Below are 19,809 nucleotides of genomic sequence, written 5' to 3' on the forward strand. Positions count from 1 at the left end.
GGAAATTATATTACAATACTGTTCAAGAGTTTTGCGCTGTGTTGTAAATTAGTCTCCATGAAAAATGTGCCAATAAGGGCATCATTTGCAGAAAAGGTCCATTTGAAATCAAAACTGAGTGTCACGATACGGACTGTGTTGTGACAGCTGAAACGCACAAGCGAAACGTCGTTCGGAGGATTCCTACGGACCGTGAACGCAGCACTGGACTCAGCCCTCCCATCCACCCTCTGTATCGATGTAGTTGTTTCAAAGATGGCGGACTTCCTGCCGTCCCGCTCCGTTTTATCTGCATTTTTCCCCAACTGCCTCCTTACAAGGGGCGAGGCAGAGCAGCTGCGGAAATCCAAAGAGATAGATAAGTGTATTCATCGAGACAAGACTTATGTTAAAAGGCTTGTAAAGATCTTATTGCTCGGGGCGGGAGAAAGCGGCAAGTCCACTTTCCTCAAGCAAATGCGTATTATTCATGGGCAGGACTTCGATCAGAAGGCCAAAGAAGAATTCAGGGCTACGATTTTTAGTAATGTTATTAAAGGTAAGCCGACATTATACCGACTGCTTTTCACATATTGAAACAGGTTTGTTCCGACGTGTGTAGAGATGGGGCTGTAGGAGCAGCCAGTGGGAAGTTGCTAGCTTCTGTTCAGCCGATTTTCTGTGTTCGACCAAGCTAGTCTGGTTAGCTTGTTGAGTAGCCAAGAAACGCCTCTGCTGCTTGTGTGTGCATGGTGGATCTGAACGCAGCACTTGATCGTCTGTGATTAGTAAAAGCTTCGCCGATATTTACGTATGATTTCTGCTCTCTTGTTCAGTCAAAAACATGCAGACTGGTTCGTCTTTATGGACAAAGTTGAGGAAAAGGGAACCAGTTTATTTGGAGTGCACTGGGTGTGTTGTTTATTACTTTTAAGCCTCTAAGTGTTACATAATCGCTCTGTAGCGATGTCTTTTTGCGAACCAGGCCAGTTTTTCATTGCTTTGCGATAAAAGAGCAGACGCGAGCATGCTGTATTATGGGAAGTGTTGCCTTGTGTGGTTTGTCATGAAAGTTTTTGTAGGAAGTGCAGGGCCACCCATGCGAGAGCTGCCGTTTTGTTCCAGCTTAACTGGTTTTCATGCTTTCTGGGGATGTTTGCCAACATTTCAACTGGTCTAAACAGATATTTCTAGTCGCAGAATAATCATATTTATGACATTTTATAGGTGAAAATGGACGTTTTGTTTTTGTTGTTGAATTTGAATATAAATATTAAGTCATTTTTTTGTAATCAAATATTGAAGTAAACCGATGTCCAGATTCTAATTGTTGGCCAAAATAGTCAGCAGTTTACAGATGCAAAGTTATTCATTGGGACTTTCTATAGATAATTGATGAATAAATTAAAACATATTAGATAAGACTAATCTATAAAGGACCATTCATGTCTCTTTAAACATTGTTGAATAACTGAAATCTCACAACCTGCAACCTAACAGGAAAGGAAAAACCAGCTGTTTGTGGAGAAGCACAGCAAACCGTGACCGACAGTTACACAGCAAACAATCGTCAAAGGCATCTGGTAGAGTGAGGCACGTCTGTGGCGCTATGCTCATCACAGCACCATACTTTAAATCATCTAGGTTACTGTTAGCTGAGCTGACATAATTCTGCCCCGTACACGAGGAGGTTTTCTAGTTTTATTCAGTGACGTCTTCAAACTGGTCAAACTTGAGACACAGTTGCAGGCACTGGAGCTCCGAGTGCTCCGAACCTGTGGTTTCACACGTGTTTCACGTTGATACAGATCATACGTTGATTTCAGGGTTTTTCCAGAAAAAAACAGCATCAACTAACTAACTAGGCCTACTTTAAAGAATGATACCGTCCTACTTCCTTAACGTTTCGTCAACATTGAAGGATTCTTATGACCTGCAGCACATTTCCTCTTTCTACCGTCACTCTAACAATTGCTGACAGATGGCATATAAATCTTTTCAGGGTGGGACTCTCACCATGAAGTTTGGGAGTGATTCCTTTAGATTTCTTAGAGCAACTTTCTTATAACAGAGATGAGCAATTTCATCCTGGATGGCGAAATATCGAAATTTGTCAATCCCACCATGATTTCACGAAAACTCGCTTTGCAATTTAACGTCACCGCTGTCTTTACACTGAACGAAGATAACTGATCTGACCAAATCCCTCAGAGGAGTTGCTAAAAATACAAGATCTGAAAATATCACCAAAATTATACATTGAGTTAAAAATGGCTGACTTCATGTTGTTGGTTCTTTTTGTTGAGACTTTTTACGCCCTGTTGTCTTACAGGCTGCCAAATGTCAGACTCATAGATGAAACGTAGTGCAGCGGCTGCTTTTTGAAATTTTGTAGGTGGTGCTTGGAGACAGTGTGCAATAGGGCTGCCACGATTAGTCGACTATCAAAATCATCACGACTGATTTAATAGCCGACGCGTCGTTTGAAGCTTTATAAGATCACAAAAGACGCAGGAATAAGTAGTAGGATTTAAGAGTGTAATAACGGACTGAAACAGAAGATGGCAGCACTGCATTTACAAGGATGCCAGCTGCTGTTAAACCCCGAAGAAGAAGAAGCTGTGTCCCAGAATTCATAGCGCCCCAGCTCAGTTTCCAACAATGGCGGCAGCTAGTTAGTTTTAATATCCATCCATTCGCTTCCGCTTATCCTTTTCAGGGTTGCTTCAGGCCGTTTAACGGCACCAGGATGGACCTGAGTGATGCCCCGATCGTGTCATTTGTAGCACATACCCAGTGCATAGAAGAATACATATCCACCATGATTGTTCATCCAGTTTAGTTTTCTACCATTGTTACCACATGAAGTGTTGGCCCTAGTCATCATATCCTGCCTAGAAATGTTCCTGCCCTTGTGCTAATGCAGAGTCACAGTCAGATATATGAAACGTGCGTACTTGCTGATCTTGTTGTTACCAGCTTACGTATTGTGAACCCCGGGCTCGTGCATGCTGCCTGCAGTCTGTTGAGCTGAAGTGTAGAAAGTAGTGACGATGTTAAATACATGAATCAATCATGTCTGAGGAGGAAGTCAGAAAGGCCAAAGGGACAGTGACTGTGGCTCGCTGTCACACAGAGTCTGGATGTTAAAGTTCAAAAAGTAAATGAGATCAGAAAAAGAGAAAGCAACAAAAAGCCTGATCTGTCAGCCTGAGATCAGAAACTCAGGGAAGTGAAAAACTCATTATTGACATGAGGTAGTGACGCCTGTTACTACAAAACTGCCAGAATACAGAGTAAGACAAAAATATTGCTGCATGTCAAAGCTGATCTGCAAACACACAGTTCATCGTGGAAGGGTTTCTGATTGGTGGCAGTTTGTAAACACCCGTCTGACACACACGTGCAGCTCTGTGTTTCTATGCCAGGCGAGCAGTCTCAATCAGTCTCTTTCATACGCTCATTGGGCTGAAGGTGCTGAATTTGAATCAACCAATCAGCAGCAGCCTGTGTGTGATCCCTGGGCAGGAAATCCCTGCTGAGATACAAACACACTGTGGGTCCCACTGAGAAACCTGTGACAGCGTGAGCACGACGACACGTGTGTGAGTCTGCAGCACTGAAACAATGGCCCCGGAGCAGCTGGCGTTGTTGTGGATGCAGACTGTGTCCTCGTTGAAATCGTGTGGTTCACTGTGTTTGTGTAAAGGTCGTTTCTTTTTCTTTTTTTCTTTCTTTCTTTTTTTTTGTGTCCCGTTTGGATCTTTAGCATCAGAATTGTTGTCTTAAGGCCAAGAAAGATGCCAAGCAGATTTATTTTACCAAGTGGATCATCATGGCCTTGCCATATTGGTCCATTTGTTTGACCTTTATTATAATTATGAATTTATTTTATTTTCAGTTGCTACAAACGGGACAGACATGACTGGGGGATAGGACAGGGAGAAAGAATGAAAGAAAGAGGGGGAGAGAAAGAAAACCAAAGGGGAGAAGAGACGGTGAGAAAGGGGGGAAGAGAGAAAAAAAAACACAAACAAAAAAACAAAAAACACCTGGGTCACCTGTATGGAGAAAAAAAACAGAAGAGAAAGCAAACAACAAAGAGCAACATAATAAAAAACAGCACCATCACAATAAACTAGCTAGCAGTAGATATCAGTAGATACTAAATAATAAATGATATTGTGCAGCACGCAAGATAGACAGCGCACAATGTGCTTTGAGGCAGCAGCCAAGAAAGCTGTAGTCCGCGTCTGTGATCACCCGTGTGTACACCTGTGTGCACACCTGTGAGCATGGACGCTTGTTTTTAAAAGGTTCCTTCATGTAATGATCTGCTAGAGGGTGTGGGGGGGCCACAGCCCCGTCCTCCAGGGCATGAAGCAGGTATGGAGGAGATCCAGGCCCCAGACATCCAGAGGCCCCCAGAACACAAGAGACCAAGGAAGACCAACAGAGGGGCAGCCGCGCCACTGTCCCAGAAAGAGCTGAGGAGAGTCCCAGATGAGGGCTCACTCAGCAGCCGCGGAGCAGAAGCCAGGGGGAGTTGCAGTGACGCGCCCGTGAGCTCCGCCGGCAGCCAGCTGTGCCTGAGTGACCGAGCCCCAGGCCGAGAGGCCGGGGGCACCCCACCTCCGAAGTGGCCCGAGCGAGCCCCAGGCTCCAGGCCCCGATAAGCGGCCGCCAAGGAGTGAGCCGGTGTGTACCTGGACGCCCACCCCCAGACACAAAGAACCACCAACGCACCGACACCTGAGGGAGTCCGCCACTGGCAGGGGAAGTGGTGGTGGGGGGAGATAGGCCTCCAAACCTTGGAGGGCCTGAGATGTCCCCAGAGAGGTGGCGCCTGACACCCAGCCTGACATATAGACACAGACATACAGGCACACACAGACACAAACATCCATTCCCACCCTCATGCTCTCATATGCACTCACTCCACACTCAACCAACATGGAGACAGACATAAAGAGACGCTGTACACACAATCACACTCCCCAAGCGTACTCTACAAACCGGGTCTAGGTGCCCCCGCCCCTGGAGGGGGAACTGCACCCAGACCCAGGTGGTGTTACCCTTTTCCCTGCGGTGGGGGGAGGCAGACCGCCCCGACTCCGCAGCAGCAGGGAGGCCCCACACTCCAGACCGCAGTCGGACGGTCAACTCCTCCTCCTAGCCCCCCCGCTCCAGCAGGTCGCAGAGAATGGGGGTGGGAGAAGACTCCAAACCTCCCTCCACCCGCTCATTGTAGTGTTGATGCATGTGTGTTCTAAGGTGCATTTAAAACCCAGGAGGGCATGGAGCTACCTGCCAGAGAGCAGCAGGTAAGCGCATGGTCCCTCCTGCTAGCCCTCAATGTCTACGTGTATTTAAAATTGAGAGGTGGGCAACGATGCCAGGGGTGGGGTGTACACCCTGATGGTACTTTGGACTCCGTGTATCGTGCCCACCCCCAAGATCCTATATGTATGTGTAATGAGAGTGTGAGTAATGTGAATGTCTAAGTTGTGGGATAAAATTGAGGCAGAGGCAGCCAGAAGGGGACAGAGGGGGGGGGGGGGGTAGCCTCCTCTGCACCCTGGTGACATACCCCTACTCCAAGGTCCTGCATGTGTGGGTGGTTGTGGTGGAGCGGGAAGAGGGAGGCAGCTGGAGATGGGGAGGGAAGGAAGGGAGGGGCAGGTGACCCCTCCCTGGGGCCAGCTCCCCCGCTGACCCCAGTAGGCACCCCCATACTCCGCGACCCGCCAGGGAAAGGGGGCCCAGGCCCATCCAGACCGGGGCCCAGTGCAGCAGCGCCTCCCGGCCCCACAGAGCCCAGGACAGTCCACCCAACCCCACCACAGAGAAAACTGCACCCACCCCACCATCCACTCATCTTCCAGACTACATGAGGCAATAAACACCCAGGCTGAGATCTTCCTCCACCTCTCCTGTATCTCCCCCTCCTGCAGAGAGCTCCTGGGGAGAGGAAAGGTCGTTTCTTAGTGAGGACAGCCACAGCTGCATGTATTACACATGTATGTTTGGCTGTGAAAGAGAGAGAGGTGTTTTTGTCAGCTTATCGTCCACCCTCAGATTTTAGAGCAGGTGATGTCATCACGCAAAATTCTTCATTAAACTTAAACTGTTTGAAAACATTAAACATAATATATTAAGAGAACACCTTAATAGATCAAGGAGCGGTTTTAAGTTCTCCTCTTGCTCCAAGTCTTTGGAGGCTTTGAAGAGGAGTTTCTCTCCTCGTTTGAAGAGAAACCATCAAACGTTACAAAAATGAAAGTAAGAGCACAGTCCTGATATGCAGAAGTAGTTAAGCACACAAAACGTACGGAAGAATAAAACAGAACAATGATAAAGACGTGGAGCTCAGCAATGCAGAAGCTTAAACAGTGTAACTTCCTCTAATCTTATTCATCTCTCTCCTATGTTGTTTTCCCAAATACAGAAATGTGCTTCATTGTCAGGGCAGCTTCTGAAACCACGGTTACCAAAGTATCACAGTTCATTAGTAATAATCAGCCTGGCTCAGCGATGGTCAGAGCGCTGGTAGCTGCACCAGTCAAGTTTATCATCATTGTCTGATTCCAAATAGACGGCGTCGGCCTCGCTGTACTTTCATGTTGCACACTGGCAGCACAGACATGTGTGGGCAGCACAGACATGTGTGGGCAGCACAGACATGTGTGGGCAGCACAGACATGTGTGGGCAGCACAGACATGTGTGGGCCTGCACAGGGAGTGGTGTTCCTGACTCATCCTCATCAAATGAGGAAACACAGGAGGATAGTTAGGACTGCTGCTGTGTTGTTGTTGTTGTGTAACTTTGTAAATGCAGACACGCGTGTTAGTAGCGTCTCAATTCCCCCTCTGCTGTTTTGGTCTTGTTTTTCAAACAAAGGTCAGAGTCGATCTTATGTCAGTAATCTGGGGTTATTACACAGAGCTGCTGGTTTGCTTTCCTCCCCAGCACCTGTGTCATGGTTGCTTCCAGATGCTTTTCTCATACAGTCACTGGCAGCTGTGAGCTCCATGACTTTTGTGTAGCTTTGCAGATGTTGCTCGTTGTAATCTCACAGACCATGAGATGTTCTAAAGAGACAGTCACATCCTGTCTCCATGACTCCCTGTGTTCCTGTGTCATGAAGTATACAAATACATTTACATGTTTTCATACATGTATGTCTTTGTGGTATTTTTTCACTATTTGCACTGTTTAGTGATCTTATAAGTCAAATTGTAAAAGTGATATGCAGATGAGTCAGTTATGAAGCTGTAACTTGGAGCCCACATCTGGCCCAGCACACAGATCGCTCATGTGTTTTTGTCACTGTCTGCAGGCATTCGAGTGTTAGTGGATGCTAGAGAGAAGCTGCACATCCCATGGGGTAACACGTCCAACCAGCGGCATGGAAACACTATGATGGCATTTGACACTCGGTCGGCGATGGCTCACGGTCACGGCATGGTGGAGCCCAAAGTTTTTCAGCACTACCTGCCGTCAATCAAGGCCCTGTGGGCGGACCAGGGCATCCAGAATGCCTACGATCGGCGCAGGGAGTTCCAGCTGGTGAGTGAATCTGCTCAAGTCCAGTCGGCTGTCAGGTGACACCTAAAAAACCTTAACTGGTATTCTCACCAAACGCTCAGCTGAAATCGTTATTTAACCCTGTCATGCAGGAATTGTGACAACCTCAGTCTGGATTTTATTCTTTAGTATTTTTATCCATCTTCAGTCATGAAAAGATGAATAACAATCCTGATTGAGGTCGTCATAATGCATGACAGGGTTAAATGACAATAACTACAATGATACAGGTCATACATCTGTAGTAACATTGAAGGACCAGTGGGTGGCAGAGTGTGGGGCGACACATCAGAGTGTAGTGGTTTATGTGCAGGTACACCATCAACACTGACACAAACACAACAGCCTTTGAATAGCTGTCCACTGTAGTGACCAGTATGGTGAAAGGGTGACAGCAGGGGCCAAACAAGATAAACATTTATTGAACACTCAAACAATGTTTTTTAAACATAAATGTGAAGAAAAACCGACAGGAATATTATTCCAGTTTAAATAAACTTAAAAAAAGAAACTTTAACTTTAAATATCCTGTCAAAATGATGCAAGTTAGAAATATGAACATGCTGCCAAAACCCCAGAAAAAGTAAATGAGAGCAAACACAAGGTTGGAGCCGCATGCAGACGAGCTGGGCGCTGCTGCAGGAGTGGAGCTAATAAACTGTGCGGGCCATTCAGTGTCTTTCCCTGAGTGCATCGTTACACTGCAGCTGCATCTGAATCTGCACAGGTGCAGCTCAGCAAAGTGCGCTGACTTGGTTCAACATTACTGCAACAGGGAAAGTGAGGCAGGCTGCACTGGTGCATTAGTGACAGCTTCACTTGAAACGCCTTCACCGCATCACACATGTCCATGAACTGACAGGTTTCCTTGCTGAGCTCAAAAACTCTGAACTTTTATCCCAACTCAGCCAGCGGAGCTCTGCATGAAGGAATGTCGGCAAACTCTGAATCTATTTCCCACATAAAAGACTGAAACTGACGGTGATTTAAACTTTTAGCTCAGATAAAATGTACGGTCTGCGTCACGGTGACCATTACATGCTCCATTTTTAGGACTTCACCACACAGCCTTTCCTGGTGTGTGATGCAGTGATGTGCTGTTAACTCACCGGTACATTTCTCCTGCATCTTTACTCGCATCCTGCTGACTACTTTTTCACCGCACAGCACCGGCGCTCCATCTGTTGTAAGTCCAACAAGTTTGTCCCAGGACAGTTTCATGTCGTTACACTTTGACATACGTTTTAAAAAATGTCTTTTCCTGTCGTTGTCCCGTGCATCGATTTAATGTCCAATATTTCCTCTCCACGGATGAAGATGGTCAGCTGTGCAATGTCCATCATGTCTGTCCTTTCATCCACAGCCGACTATGCAATAAAGTTTTTGCTTCTTTCACACAACTGTGTTCTTAAATCAGTGACCATCTCACAAACCGATCAGCAATCGTATTTCTGCTCAGGCTCACATTTGCCAAACTCTGTGTTTTGTCTGGACACAAGACGTCCACAGCTTCATCCTGCAGCTCTTCAGAGTGGTACCGGGCTGCTTTGGCTCCTCTGCTACAATAAAACTTGCTTTCACAACAGCTTCACTTTGTGGTTTTGCTCTGGTGACAAACGTCTGCTGAAACGTCAGATTCTTCTTTAGCTCTTCTACTTCCTGTAGTTTCTGCGTTTCGGTTTTTCGGCTTATCCTGACGTTTTGTCTCGTAGTGCCGTCTTAAATTAAATTCCTTCATTACAGCCACATTAGCTCCACTAATAAGACGCACGGGTTTACCAGCATGTCTGTAAACATATATTCAGCCTCCCACCGGCGCTGAAAGGCTCTGCTTTCAGAATCGTTTCTCGCCACCATTGTGAGCGGCGAGCTTCACAATAACAGAAGTTTGGCTTGATTGACGCGGGAATGTTCCCAGGTAGCCTAGCGTTCAGCAAGGAGGCTGCAGCGCTGCATTATGGGATCTGTTGTCTGTGTGTTATTAGCGTCTCATATCGCCGGGCCATGCATAACAGTAATAAAAAATCTATATAAAATGATCTGGCGGGCCGGAAGTGGCCTTGACTTTGACACATGTGGGTTAGAGGATGTTTGCATTCACTGAATCAAACAACCCACTAGGGCTGCCACGATTGGTCGACTAGTCACGATTACGTCGACTATCAAAACCGTCGACGACTGATTTAATAGTCGACGCGTCGTTTGAAGCTTTGTAAGATCCCAAAAGACGCAGGAATAAGTAGCAGGATTTAAGAGTGTAATAACGGACTGAAACAGAAGATGGCAGCACTGCATGTACAAGGATGCCAGCTGCCGTTAAACCCCGAAGAAGAAGAAGAAGAAGCTGTGACCCAGAATTCATAGCGCGGCCCAGCTCAGTTTCCAACAATGGCGGCAGCTAGTTAGTTTTAATGTTACTCTTATTATTCTTTCTGGGTCACAAAATAAACGTTTAACATATTTTCAGGCGAGAATGTAGCTGTGTAAACCTCAAATATCTGCTCAGTTTATCAAGACACCGCATATTTTCAAAAGCGCTCCGACGTTTTCGGAGATGTCTGTTACCCACTAGCTTGATAGCTAGCCGGGGGCTAGGTCACTAGAGCCGTGAGAACACCGGACTCCCGGCAAATCGTCTTCAAAACCACCGCCGTCTTTCACTGCTCAGGTTAAACATGATATATGAGTCACTTAGATAACTTAAAAATTTAATTGTTTGGCTTTTTTCAGTATTTTATTTGTTCCTGAGTAAATCGGTTTGGCTGAGATTAAAGTTATAGTTTTTACACAGCTGAATAAACATCAAGCAGACAGCTGATTATCAGAAGTGTGAGATGCTCCAGAATATACTCCAGTGTCCTGTTATATTTTAGATAGCAAGGAGTTTATTAAACTTCACTGAAACAATCTGCAGATTTCAATAAAATTTAATAAACTATCATCTTGTCTTTACTTTTAGTTAGCACATACCTTAAACACTTAAAGCTGTAAGCTAATGATAGTTATATAAGAGCAGATGCTGCTGGTGCAGTAAGCTGTAGTTTTACGTCCAATGGATGATGATCTGATTAGTCGACTAATCGCAAAATTAATCCGTGACTAGTCAACTATCAAAATAATCGTTTGTGGCGGCCCTACAACCCACCAAACCCACGATACAGTTGGAAGAAACAGGTAGTTCCAGTTTTTCAGGTTTCCACATGCCACGGTCTCTGCAGTGAGGCTGACTGTTGCATATCTACCCTGGATGACACAAACACAGCTGAACCCTTATTCATGGGAGTTTCACTAGTAATCAAAAGCCGCCATCTTCTTCTGATGCCACCCACAACCTCAGATGAAACCACTGCCTGCTGTCTGAGCATGCTCTATGGTTCATCTTTGCTTTTAGATAAAGACGGGGAGAATAGATGAAGGAGACCTGAGTGTGCCCCCGCCCAGGGTCAGAGGGGATGGGCTTCAGTGTAGAGCAGGGCGATATGGCCAAAAATATTTATCACGATATATATTTGAAAATTTGCGATAACGATATAACTGACGATATAATTGATGCGAGACAAAATACAACTCCACAACATTACTAGCACAAAAAAACCCCATCCATTTATTGTCACTTAAACAAGCAGCTGTTTTTATGTACATTAAAGCTTTATAAAAATGTAACAGTGTAAATGCAAATTCCTTGCTGAAAGTTTAACCAAAAGGCATTTCCAGTAGAAATGGGCTGACATATCCTGAGCATAACCATGTATAATATCCACTGAAGTTAAAAAGAGGTGCTTTGCAACATTAAACTGCAGTGTGCCAAATAAAAAAGTCAAATATGTATTTCTCGGACCATAAGGTGCACGGGATTATAAGGCACAAGAAACAAAGCAGTCAGATAAATCAAACTTTATTCAACTCATTCTTCTTGCTTCCTCCACTTCTGTACCATTGATTCATTAATGCTGTATTCTATCACAGCGGCTCTATTCCCATGTTGTTGCAGTATAAGATAAGATAAGATAACCTTTATTAGTCCCACACGTGGGAAATTTGTTTTGTCACAGCAGGAAGTGGACAGTGCAAAAGTTATGAGGCAAAAATTAGAATACAATAAGAATAAATACAGTACACAGCTGTACAGAATAGAATAAAATAAATATACAATAAGATAAAAATAGAATACAAATACAAATACTATATACAACTGAGTAAAAATACAACGATGACAGAAAGGATTATTGCACTTAGTATTATTGCATATGTATGGATGATCAGTTAAAGTCTTTATTATGGAGTCTGACAGCAGTGGGGAGGAAAGACCTGCGAAATCTCTCCGTCCCACACCGTGGGTGCCGCAGTCTCCCACTGAAGGAGCTGCTCAGTGCTGTCAGAGTCTCCTGCATGGGGTGGGAGATGTTGTCCATCAGGGATGACAGCTTAGCCGCCGTTCTCCTGTCACTCACCACCTCCACTGGGTCCAGAGGGCATCCTAGAACAGAGCTGGCCCTTCGGATCACCCTGTTCAGTCTCTTCCTGTCCCCAGCAGAGATGCTGCCGCCCCAGCAGACCACGCCATAAAAGATAGCAGAAGCCACAACAGAGTCATAGAAGGTCTTCAGGAGTGGGCCCTCCACTCCAAACGACCTGAGTCTCCGCAGCAGGTACAGCCTGCTCTGCCCTTTCCTGTAGAGGGCGTCTGAGTTATGAGTCCAGTCCAGTCTATTGTTCAGATGAACACCAAGGTACCTGTAGCTGTCCACAGCCTCAATGTCCATACCTTGGATGTTCAGTGGTTGCAGTGGAGAATGCTTGTGCCTGCGGAAGTCTACCACCAGTTCCTTGGTTTTACTGGCGTTGATCTGGAGGTAGTTCAGCTGGCACCAGTCCACAAAGTCTTGGGTCAGACCTCTGTACTCCTTGTCGTCCCCATCAGTGATGAGGCCGACTATTGCAGAGTCATCAGAGAACTTCTGCAGGAAGCACTGGGTGGAATTGTGGGAGAAGTCTGCAGTGTAGATGGTGAAGAGGAACGGAGCCAGAACCGTTCCCTGTGGGGCCCCCGTACTGCAGACGACCCTGTCCGACACACAGCCCTGAGTCCTCACATACTGTGGTCGGTCGGTGAGGTAGTCCAGGATCCAGGTAGTGAGGTGATGGTCCACTCCAGAGTTCTCCAGCTTGTCCTTCAAAACCGAGGGAAGAATAGTGTTGAAGGCACTGGAGAAATCAAAGAACATGATTCTCACAGTGCTTCCAGCGGTCTCCAGGTGAGCGAGGGAACGATGTAGGAGGTGAATGACGGCATCATCCGCTCCAATGCCAATGTATATGAATGACTAACCTCGTACTGTGGATGGATTATCTCAGTTGTTCTCCTGACTGAAGTTTGGTCCGTTTACAGCATCCTGCCATGCGATTGCATTTGTCCCTAACCATCAGGAACCTTAACGTTAACTTTTATAAGGGGAAAAGTGTTAGCGTTCATCCTCCAGCTTCACTGTGTTTATGCTAACACAGCTGTGTCGCTAGCGATCACGTAGCACATCATTAAATACCAGCTAGCCCAACTTCAGTAACCCTACAAACATCACTGCTGTTTAGTTTCCTGTCTTCATTTATGTTGGAAGTGATAGCAGAGCTGTACGTTTGAATGTTTTCAGAAATCTCGCAGTCAGAACATGCTATATCATGGAAACTAGCGAGCTAACCTCCTGCTAACCTCCTGCTAACTTCTAACTTAAATGTAATAAATTCTGTTTTCATGGATGCCTGGAATTTAAACTTCATAGTTATACCTGGTAAAGCAGCAATGCTGATTGTTTTATTAAAGATGAAAGAATTTAGACCGTTTTTAACTCTCAGTGATGTTCGTTTGACTTTGGGACCTGAAGACGGAGTTTCGGACCCAGATTACTCCCAGATTTATGAGCACCTTAGTGCGACAAATACGGCAATAACGACGGCCCGCCTGCATGTTCTACAAAAAAACTGTGCTTTGGTGTGTATCTGACGGACAAACACCAAACCAGTTCCACATCACTGAAGTTGCACCATTTTTACAAACCAATTCTGGTTCATCCGTTTCACTCAACGATCCGCGTTCCCCCTTCTCATTCTCCGTCGCCGCCATGGTTTTTCCACCATGTGCGTATGAAAACAAAGCCACTGCGCATGTGTGTTTTACCCATATTCTATCGTGATATTTTATTTTCTTATTGTTGCCCAAAATTATACCGGTATTACTGTGAACGGTATAATATGGCCCAGCCCTACTCCAGTGCTTAGTAATATGGATCCATGGCTTGAGACAGTAATGAGAGAGGAAACCTACAAAGATGCAGTCTGAGTGCTGTGTACCTGCAGGACACAACAGGGCTTCGTAGACACCAACAAAGCTGTGATGGTTTGGGTTTAGCATCACTGGCTGAACTGGGTCATACAGGTACTGTTTTATTATTTGGCTCTGACTCCCAGGCAGTCCCATTACATGGACAGTTTCTACTGTTCAGCTGCTCGAGCTAATCCATGAGCTTGGCTCTAAAAACCTTGTAGGATTGTGTTGTGGATGCATCAGTCTAAAAGCAGCTAAATGTATTTTTCTAAAAGAAAAAGGATGGGTGGTATCCCATTAAGTAAATGACATTAATGCGAATACCTCCCATGCAGAGGAGGGTCTCATGTGTCACATCTGACATGGATCTCCACTCTTTCTCTTTCAGGGGGAGTCGGTCAAGTATTTCCTGGACAATTTGGAAAAGCTCGGACAGTCGGTAAGTCCCAAACACACACTAACAGAATAAAAGTGTAGTAACACAACTTTGTGTGTTATTTTACACATTTAGGGACAAAGTCTCAGACATGTGGACGATTTTAGCCAAAAACTGAAAACTGCTAAGAGCTTAACTCAGCAGTTTCAAACTATCCAGCTGTGACGAGGAGACGAATGAGTTTGTTTTTCAGCTGTTTCACTGGACCGTGAGTTACTCTTTGACATGTTTAACTCAGTTCACGAGGCCTGGCACTGAAACTGAACTGGGCTTCCCAGAAACTAGATCATCCATCCCTCCACCCATCCCTCCCTTCATCCACCCATCCATCCAGCCATCTAGCCATCCATCCACCCATCCCTCCATCCCTCATCCATCCACCCATCCATCTAGCCATCCACCCATCTAGCCACCCATCCATCCATCCCTCCACGCACCCATGCATCCACTAATCCATCGACCCAGCCACCAATCCATCATTACAGTCTATTCGTGATTTAATAAGGGAGTGGATTGTTTTTTGGATTTTGTTTCCCACACGTGGCGAGGTCGGTTTGATAGTTTTTCCCTGTAAAAAATGAAATCATTATTTAAAAACTGCGTTTTGTGTCATCTGTGTCCAAGAGCCGAACATGCACACATAAATCATAAGAGTTTTTCATGCACTGTAATTCTGCATCGAATATGCTGATATCAGTAAACCTGTAAATGAAATGCAGAACACCAGATTATACTTCCAAAGTTTTGATGTGCCATAATTGGATTTTCAAATGTGGAAAAACAAACACTGACAACATCTAAGGACATCAGAAGGCAGCGGGATTTTCCCGCACTATGACAACACATGTCTGGTCTCATCTGGGAGGTTATTGGTGATATTTTCTTTGCGTTAGCTTTCAGAGATTAACTGTGAATCCCAGAACGTTGTGTTTTCCAGGTCTGGTTCGGTGTGTGGCATTAGTTAGTGTGTTTATTTAGCCACTTTCTTTGGATATTCCTGCAATTCAGAGCCGTGTAAAGATCAAAAGTACTTTTTTAATCTTTTAGATAAAGAGCATAAATAAAAGTAAAAGTTCTTTAAGGACCACAGAGCAGCCTTTTGTGTCTGACAGCGAAACGTCAGACGACTTTGAAGGGAGACGCTGAGTGCTGAGGGTGTGGACAGTGGTGCGAGTACTTTGAGGAGCTCCTCAGTCCTATTGGCATGTCACAGGGCAACAACAGTCTGGGGATGGGGGTGATTTGTCCATCAGTAGGGATTGAGTTCACTATAATCAAACCACACTGCTGGGCAGGCTCTGCACGGCTCTGCACGGCTCTGCATGCTGTGGGTCGTCCTGGTTGATGCGCCTCCACAGCAATGCATGGAATTTAAAGCCAGTGCCTTAGGACTGTAGGATTGGCACATTGGGAGGTCATCTTTTCTTTTGGTAGCTGATCTCTGAGTTTCTTTTAAAAACAGTTGTTTGTTTTGTTTGTTGTGTTTTTTAAGTAACTCTTAAGTAGATCAGTGCAACTTTACCAGTGTAAAGTGTTTTGGTGTAAATCTTGACAAAAGCATATCACACTGCAACACTTATCTGCTTGCAGGACTACCTTCCCAGCCAGCAGGACATCCTTCTGGCCAGAAAACCCACCAAGGGCATCCACGAGTATGATTTTGAGATTAAGAATGTGCCTTTCAAAATGGTGGACGTGGGTGGGCAGCGCTCTGAGAGACGGCGCTGGTTTGAATGTTTTGAGTCGGTCACATCCATCCTCTTCCTTGTGTCCTCCTCTGAGTACGACCAGGTGAGTTATGTGGAAGCAGAGTGTTGCTCAGTATGCTAACCTGGCTAAAGATTCAGCTAACAGCAGTTAGTTGGGTCTTTGTCTTCTTACTGAGTTCAGATTGATTGGAAAGCCTGTCTCGAACCCTCTGATGTTCTGTCTACTGGTGTTTTTCATGGAAACCTTCACTAAGTATCCTGCTTTGTTTACTTTGGTTAATGTCATTTAGGGATGTTTTTGTCCAGTGGTGAAGCAGCTTTGAGTCTAACAGTGGTGTGCAGTGATGCTGATTACATAACGAGTATGTATAACAATAAATGGAGGCGTTTGGGAGAGGGGGGTTGCAAAGCAGCTTGCAGGGCAGCAGCAGCTCCATGCAGGGTGATGCAGTTAGATAGCGTGCCCCAGTAGGATATGCATGAAGGAACCGACTGAGCCAACAGCTGGACAAACGTAGAGACTGATCCATCTGTAGATCTCAGCTAACCTGCAGCGCTCTGGCTGGACTCCACAGTCGGCCTTAACCTCAGTCTGTGCTCAGATTTGGTGGGTGTGCTTACCATCATTAAAATGTTTGAGAACAGGACATCATATTTTAGACTTCAACTTTCCAAAACCACATCAAAGTTGATTTTCCTAGAAGTTTTAGAGGCTTAGTGATCGATGCCCATGATACCACCATCCAGCATGGCTCCGTCACAGTGCACGCTGCTGCGATGGTGAAAGCTACTAGAAATCCTGCTATTTTACTTCTGCTGGTTGAGTCGAGCTGCTTTTCATACCACATGTCTGCGTTCTAACACATCCAGGTGCTCATGGAAGACCGGCAGACTAACCGACTGAGCGAGTCACTAAACATCTTTGAGACCATAGTCAACAACCGGGTCTTCAGCAATGTCTCCATCATCCTCTTCCTCAACAAGACGGACCTGCTGGGGGAGAAGGTGAAGCAAGTGTCCATCAAAGACTACTTCCCCGAGTTCTCTGGTGACCCCATGAGTTTGGCGGATGTCCAGTGCTTCCTGGTGGAATGCTTTCGCAAAAAGCGTCGCGAGCAGCAACAGAAGCCTCCGCAGCAACTGAAGCCTCTGTACCACCACTTCACCACAGCCATCAACACTGAAAACATCCGGCTGGTGTTCCGTGATGTCAAGGACACCATCCTGCACGACAACCTCAAGCAGCTGATGCTGCAGTGAGGGAGCGCGGCAGGGAAGGGCGGAGGCAAAGGGAACATGGCTTGCAGCGGCTCTTTCAGCAGCCATAGGAGGAGCGGACAGCGCCACTGCTTTCACCCACCCAGGATTTGGCTCTGCCCCTCACTGTTGAACTTGACTGTGTATTAAAGCAACCACTACTATGGCCACTCCCCCCTGTGCTTCTTTGCTTAACAAGCGTGTTCACTGTAACTTATAACAGCCCACTGTGGCTGAGTTCTTCCTGCCCTTAGACCCATGTAACTGACCTGTAGTCCTCACTCTCTCAGGCCACGCCCACACTCCTGAGCATCCTTTATAGTGTCCCTGTATCCTGCTGGAGAGGAGGGGGTGATGCAGGCCGCTATCAGTGACTGTTACCGAGGTGTTGTTGTAAATGTGCTCTTCACTGTGCCTTGGTGTGGATTTATACTTTTCTAATCATTTTGTTTTCTATTGTATGAACATACTGTTTTAACCTATGCATTTTTCTATCTCATAGGGGTTTACACTTTGACATTTGGACTGTTACAGTTATTCAAAGATGTCGGGGTGCTGCAGACACAAACACGCCGCTTGTTGAAAGCCGGTCGGGGTTTGGGGTGACCCACAGTACTGGTGCTGTTTCTCAGGGCACCATTTCTAAACCACTACTGTGATTTGATACAGTGCAGAGCATGTGTACCTTACCCTTGCACCAGTCAAACGGGTTTCCCCTTTATTTGCCACAAAACCGGCCGGAGTTGTACTTCAGAAGTACTCTGGCCGTCGACCTCAGCCTTATTTTACTGCGAGTGATTTGACCCGTGTGCTTGCACATATGCTAACATGTGATTTGTGGATGCTGCCTCATTGACAGTGGTTAAAGATAACACTAAGGGACAAATGTAAAGCGGCTTTTCTCAGACGGATGGCAGATGTTGCAGCGCGGGTTGAGCCCCTGGGTTTTCTTCAGTGGTACAGAGAGAGGGATTTTTCTCCTCAATAGAATTATCGCCTTAAGTGTTGCGTATTGCACTGCAGGCGATGAGGTGGCCATCTTGCCTTTTGTCTTAATCAGCTCTTCATGTTGCAGGCCGCCCCTCACCACAGGGACATATTCCCACTGCAGTCTGTGCAGCTAGTTTCTGCTGGCTGCTCTCGTTTTGTATAAAGTTCACGTGTCCATTCTAACACATGTGTCCCTCACATCGACCTAAAGCTTGTTGCAACCGCTCTAACTTTCCACACAGTATAATGGTAAGTGTTATTTTGCTACGTGGTGTTTTTGGTTTGGGGTTTTTAAGCAGAAGCAGGCATCTATTAGACTGTCTTGTGTTGTTTAAGGGGCTTCCTGTGTCTTTACAACACGAATGCCACAATCCTGTACGTGTCCCTGCAAATAACAGGCTCCGCTGGTCCATGCTAACCAGTTGTAAAAGTAGTCTTGTTGTCTTTTTGGGGGTGAGCAGTTCCACACTGTAGACTTTTGAACAATGGGAACATTCTGTGTGCGTCAGCATGGGTATTTTTTTTGTACTTTCTAATTGTGATAATTGCTAATGTTGAATAAGTAAAGAATACTTAATGTTAATCACTGTTAATAAGTGTTGTGCACAGACTTGTAACTGAGCTGCAAAGCTTCAAAGGGACACGAGGCAACTGAGAAACTGGCTGAAAAGGTTTGTCTGATGTGACCACAGAACTGTGCATTTACAAATACTATCATTAACTTCTTTGTCTTATCAGATCTGCACCTGCAGTGTTGACTCAACTCAAATAAAGTTTCCTCAAATACAACAGGTGACAAAAACCTGTGTGGGCTGCCAGAGCGATTTCACACTGTGCAGGAGGGGGGCTTGGAAGAGACCACTCCCATCAGGATGATAGATAATCACTGTCAATGACTGAGTGACCCATCACTAAATGAGGCGGTCAGAGTTTGATTTGTGGGCGTGTCATGTTCAGCTCACTGATGCTGTGACAAAACAGGACCGTGTGTGTGTGTGTGTGTGTGTGTGTGTGTGTGTGTGTGTGTGTGTGTGTGTGTGTGTGTGTGTGTGTGTGTGTGTGTGTGTGTGTGTGTGTGTGTCTCGTCTGAGCGTCTCATGTCACTGAAGCTTGTTGTTGAAGTGTTATCAGGACAGGCCTGCACCCTGACACCACCCTGATTGTGATTGTTGTCACACAGAAGCATGAGTGTGTTTGTGAGGTCAGTCTGATGACACTTTTCGTTAGAAGTTGTGCTCCATCAGGATACGTGCCATGTGTACAAAGACACATTAAGCCAAGCAAACTGAGCTCTCTCCATCATTTATCGCTTTGTGCCTGTTTGCATCCATTCTTTACTTTACTGCCATCTTGCTCTCTGCAGCTTCTCTCCTCCTGCTACCCCCAAAAGCCCATCTCCATAGAGACTGTGTCAGCTCCCAAACAGACAAAAAACAAACTAAAAACCAGCAACAAACAACTTGAACATAAACAATCACAAAGAAAGAACAATACAGTATCCACATCTGAACCAAAGAGTAACACAGTGAAA

General features: G+C 45.7%; 1 protein-coding gene across 1 annotated transcript; it reads left to right on the forward strand.

Annotated features, from left to right (window-relative positions):
• The first annotated feature begins 223 nt into the window (after positions 1 to 223).
• On the forward strand, positions 224 to 19,067 carry gna13b (guanine nucleotide binding protein (G protein), alpha 13b). Its single transcript, XM_026166248.2, has 5 exons — positions 224 to 538; positions 7,320 to 7,549; positions 14,275 to 14,325; positions 15,913 to 16,113; positions 16,902 to 19,067. Exons 1-5 carry the CDS (start codon positions 256 to 258, stop codon positions 17,289 to 17,291), a joined length of 1,155 nt encoding a protein of 384 aa, XP_026022033.1. The 5' UTR covers positions 224 to 255; the 3' UTR covers positions 17,292 to 19,067.
• Positions 19,068 to 19,809: the final 742 nt, after the last annotated feature.

This window comes from Astatotilapia calliptera, chromosome 4 (assembly GCF_964374335.1).
Source record: "Astatotilapia calliptera chromosome 4, fAstCal68.1, whole genome shotgun sequence".
NCBI lineage: Eukaryota > Metazoa > Chordata > Actinopteri > Cichliformes > Cichlidae > Astatotilapia > Astatotilapia calliptera.

What these genes read in the sequence shown, in the direction of transcription:
- gna13b (XM_026166248.2), top strand. Translation starts at nt 256, where the DNA reads ATGGCGGACTTCCTGCCGTCCCGCTCCGTTTTATCTGCATTTTTCCCC. An exon ending in TTTTAGTAATGTTATTAAAG is followed by an intron (nt 539 to 7,319) that starts GTAAGCCGACAT and finishes CACTGTCTGCAG; the next exon opens with GCATTCGAGTGTTAGTGGAT. An exon ending in TGGAAAAGCTCGGACAGTCG is followed by an intron (nt 14,326 to 15,912) that starts GTAAGTCCCAAA and finishes ATCTGCTTGCAG; the next exon opens with GACTACCTTCCCAGCCAGCA.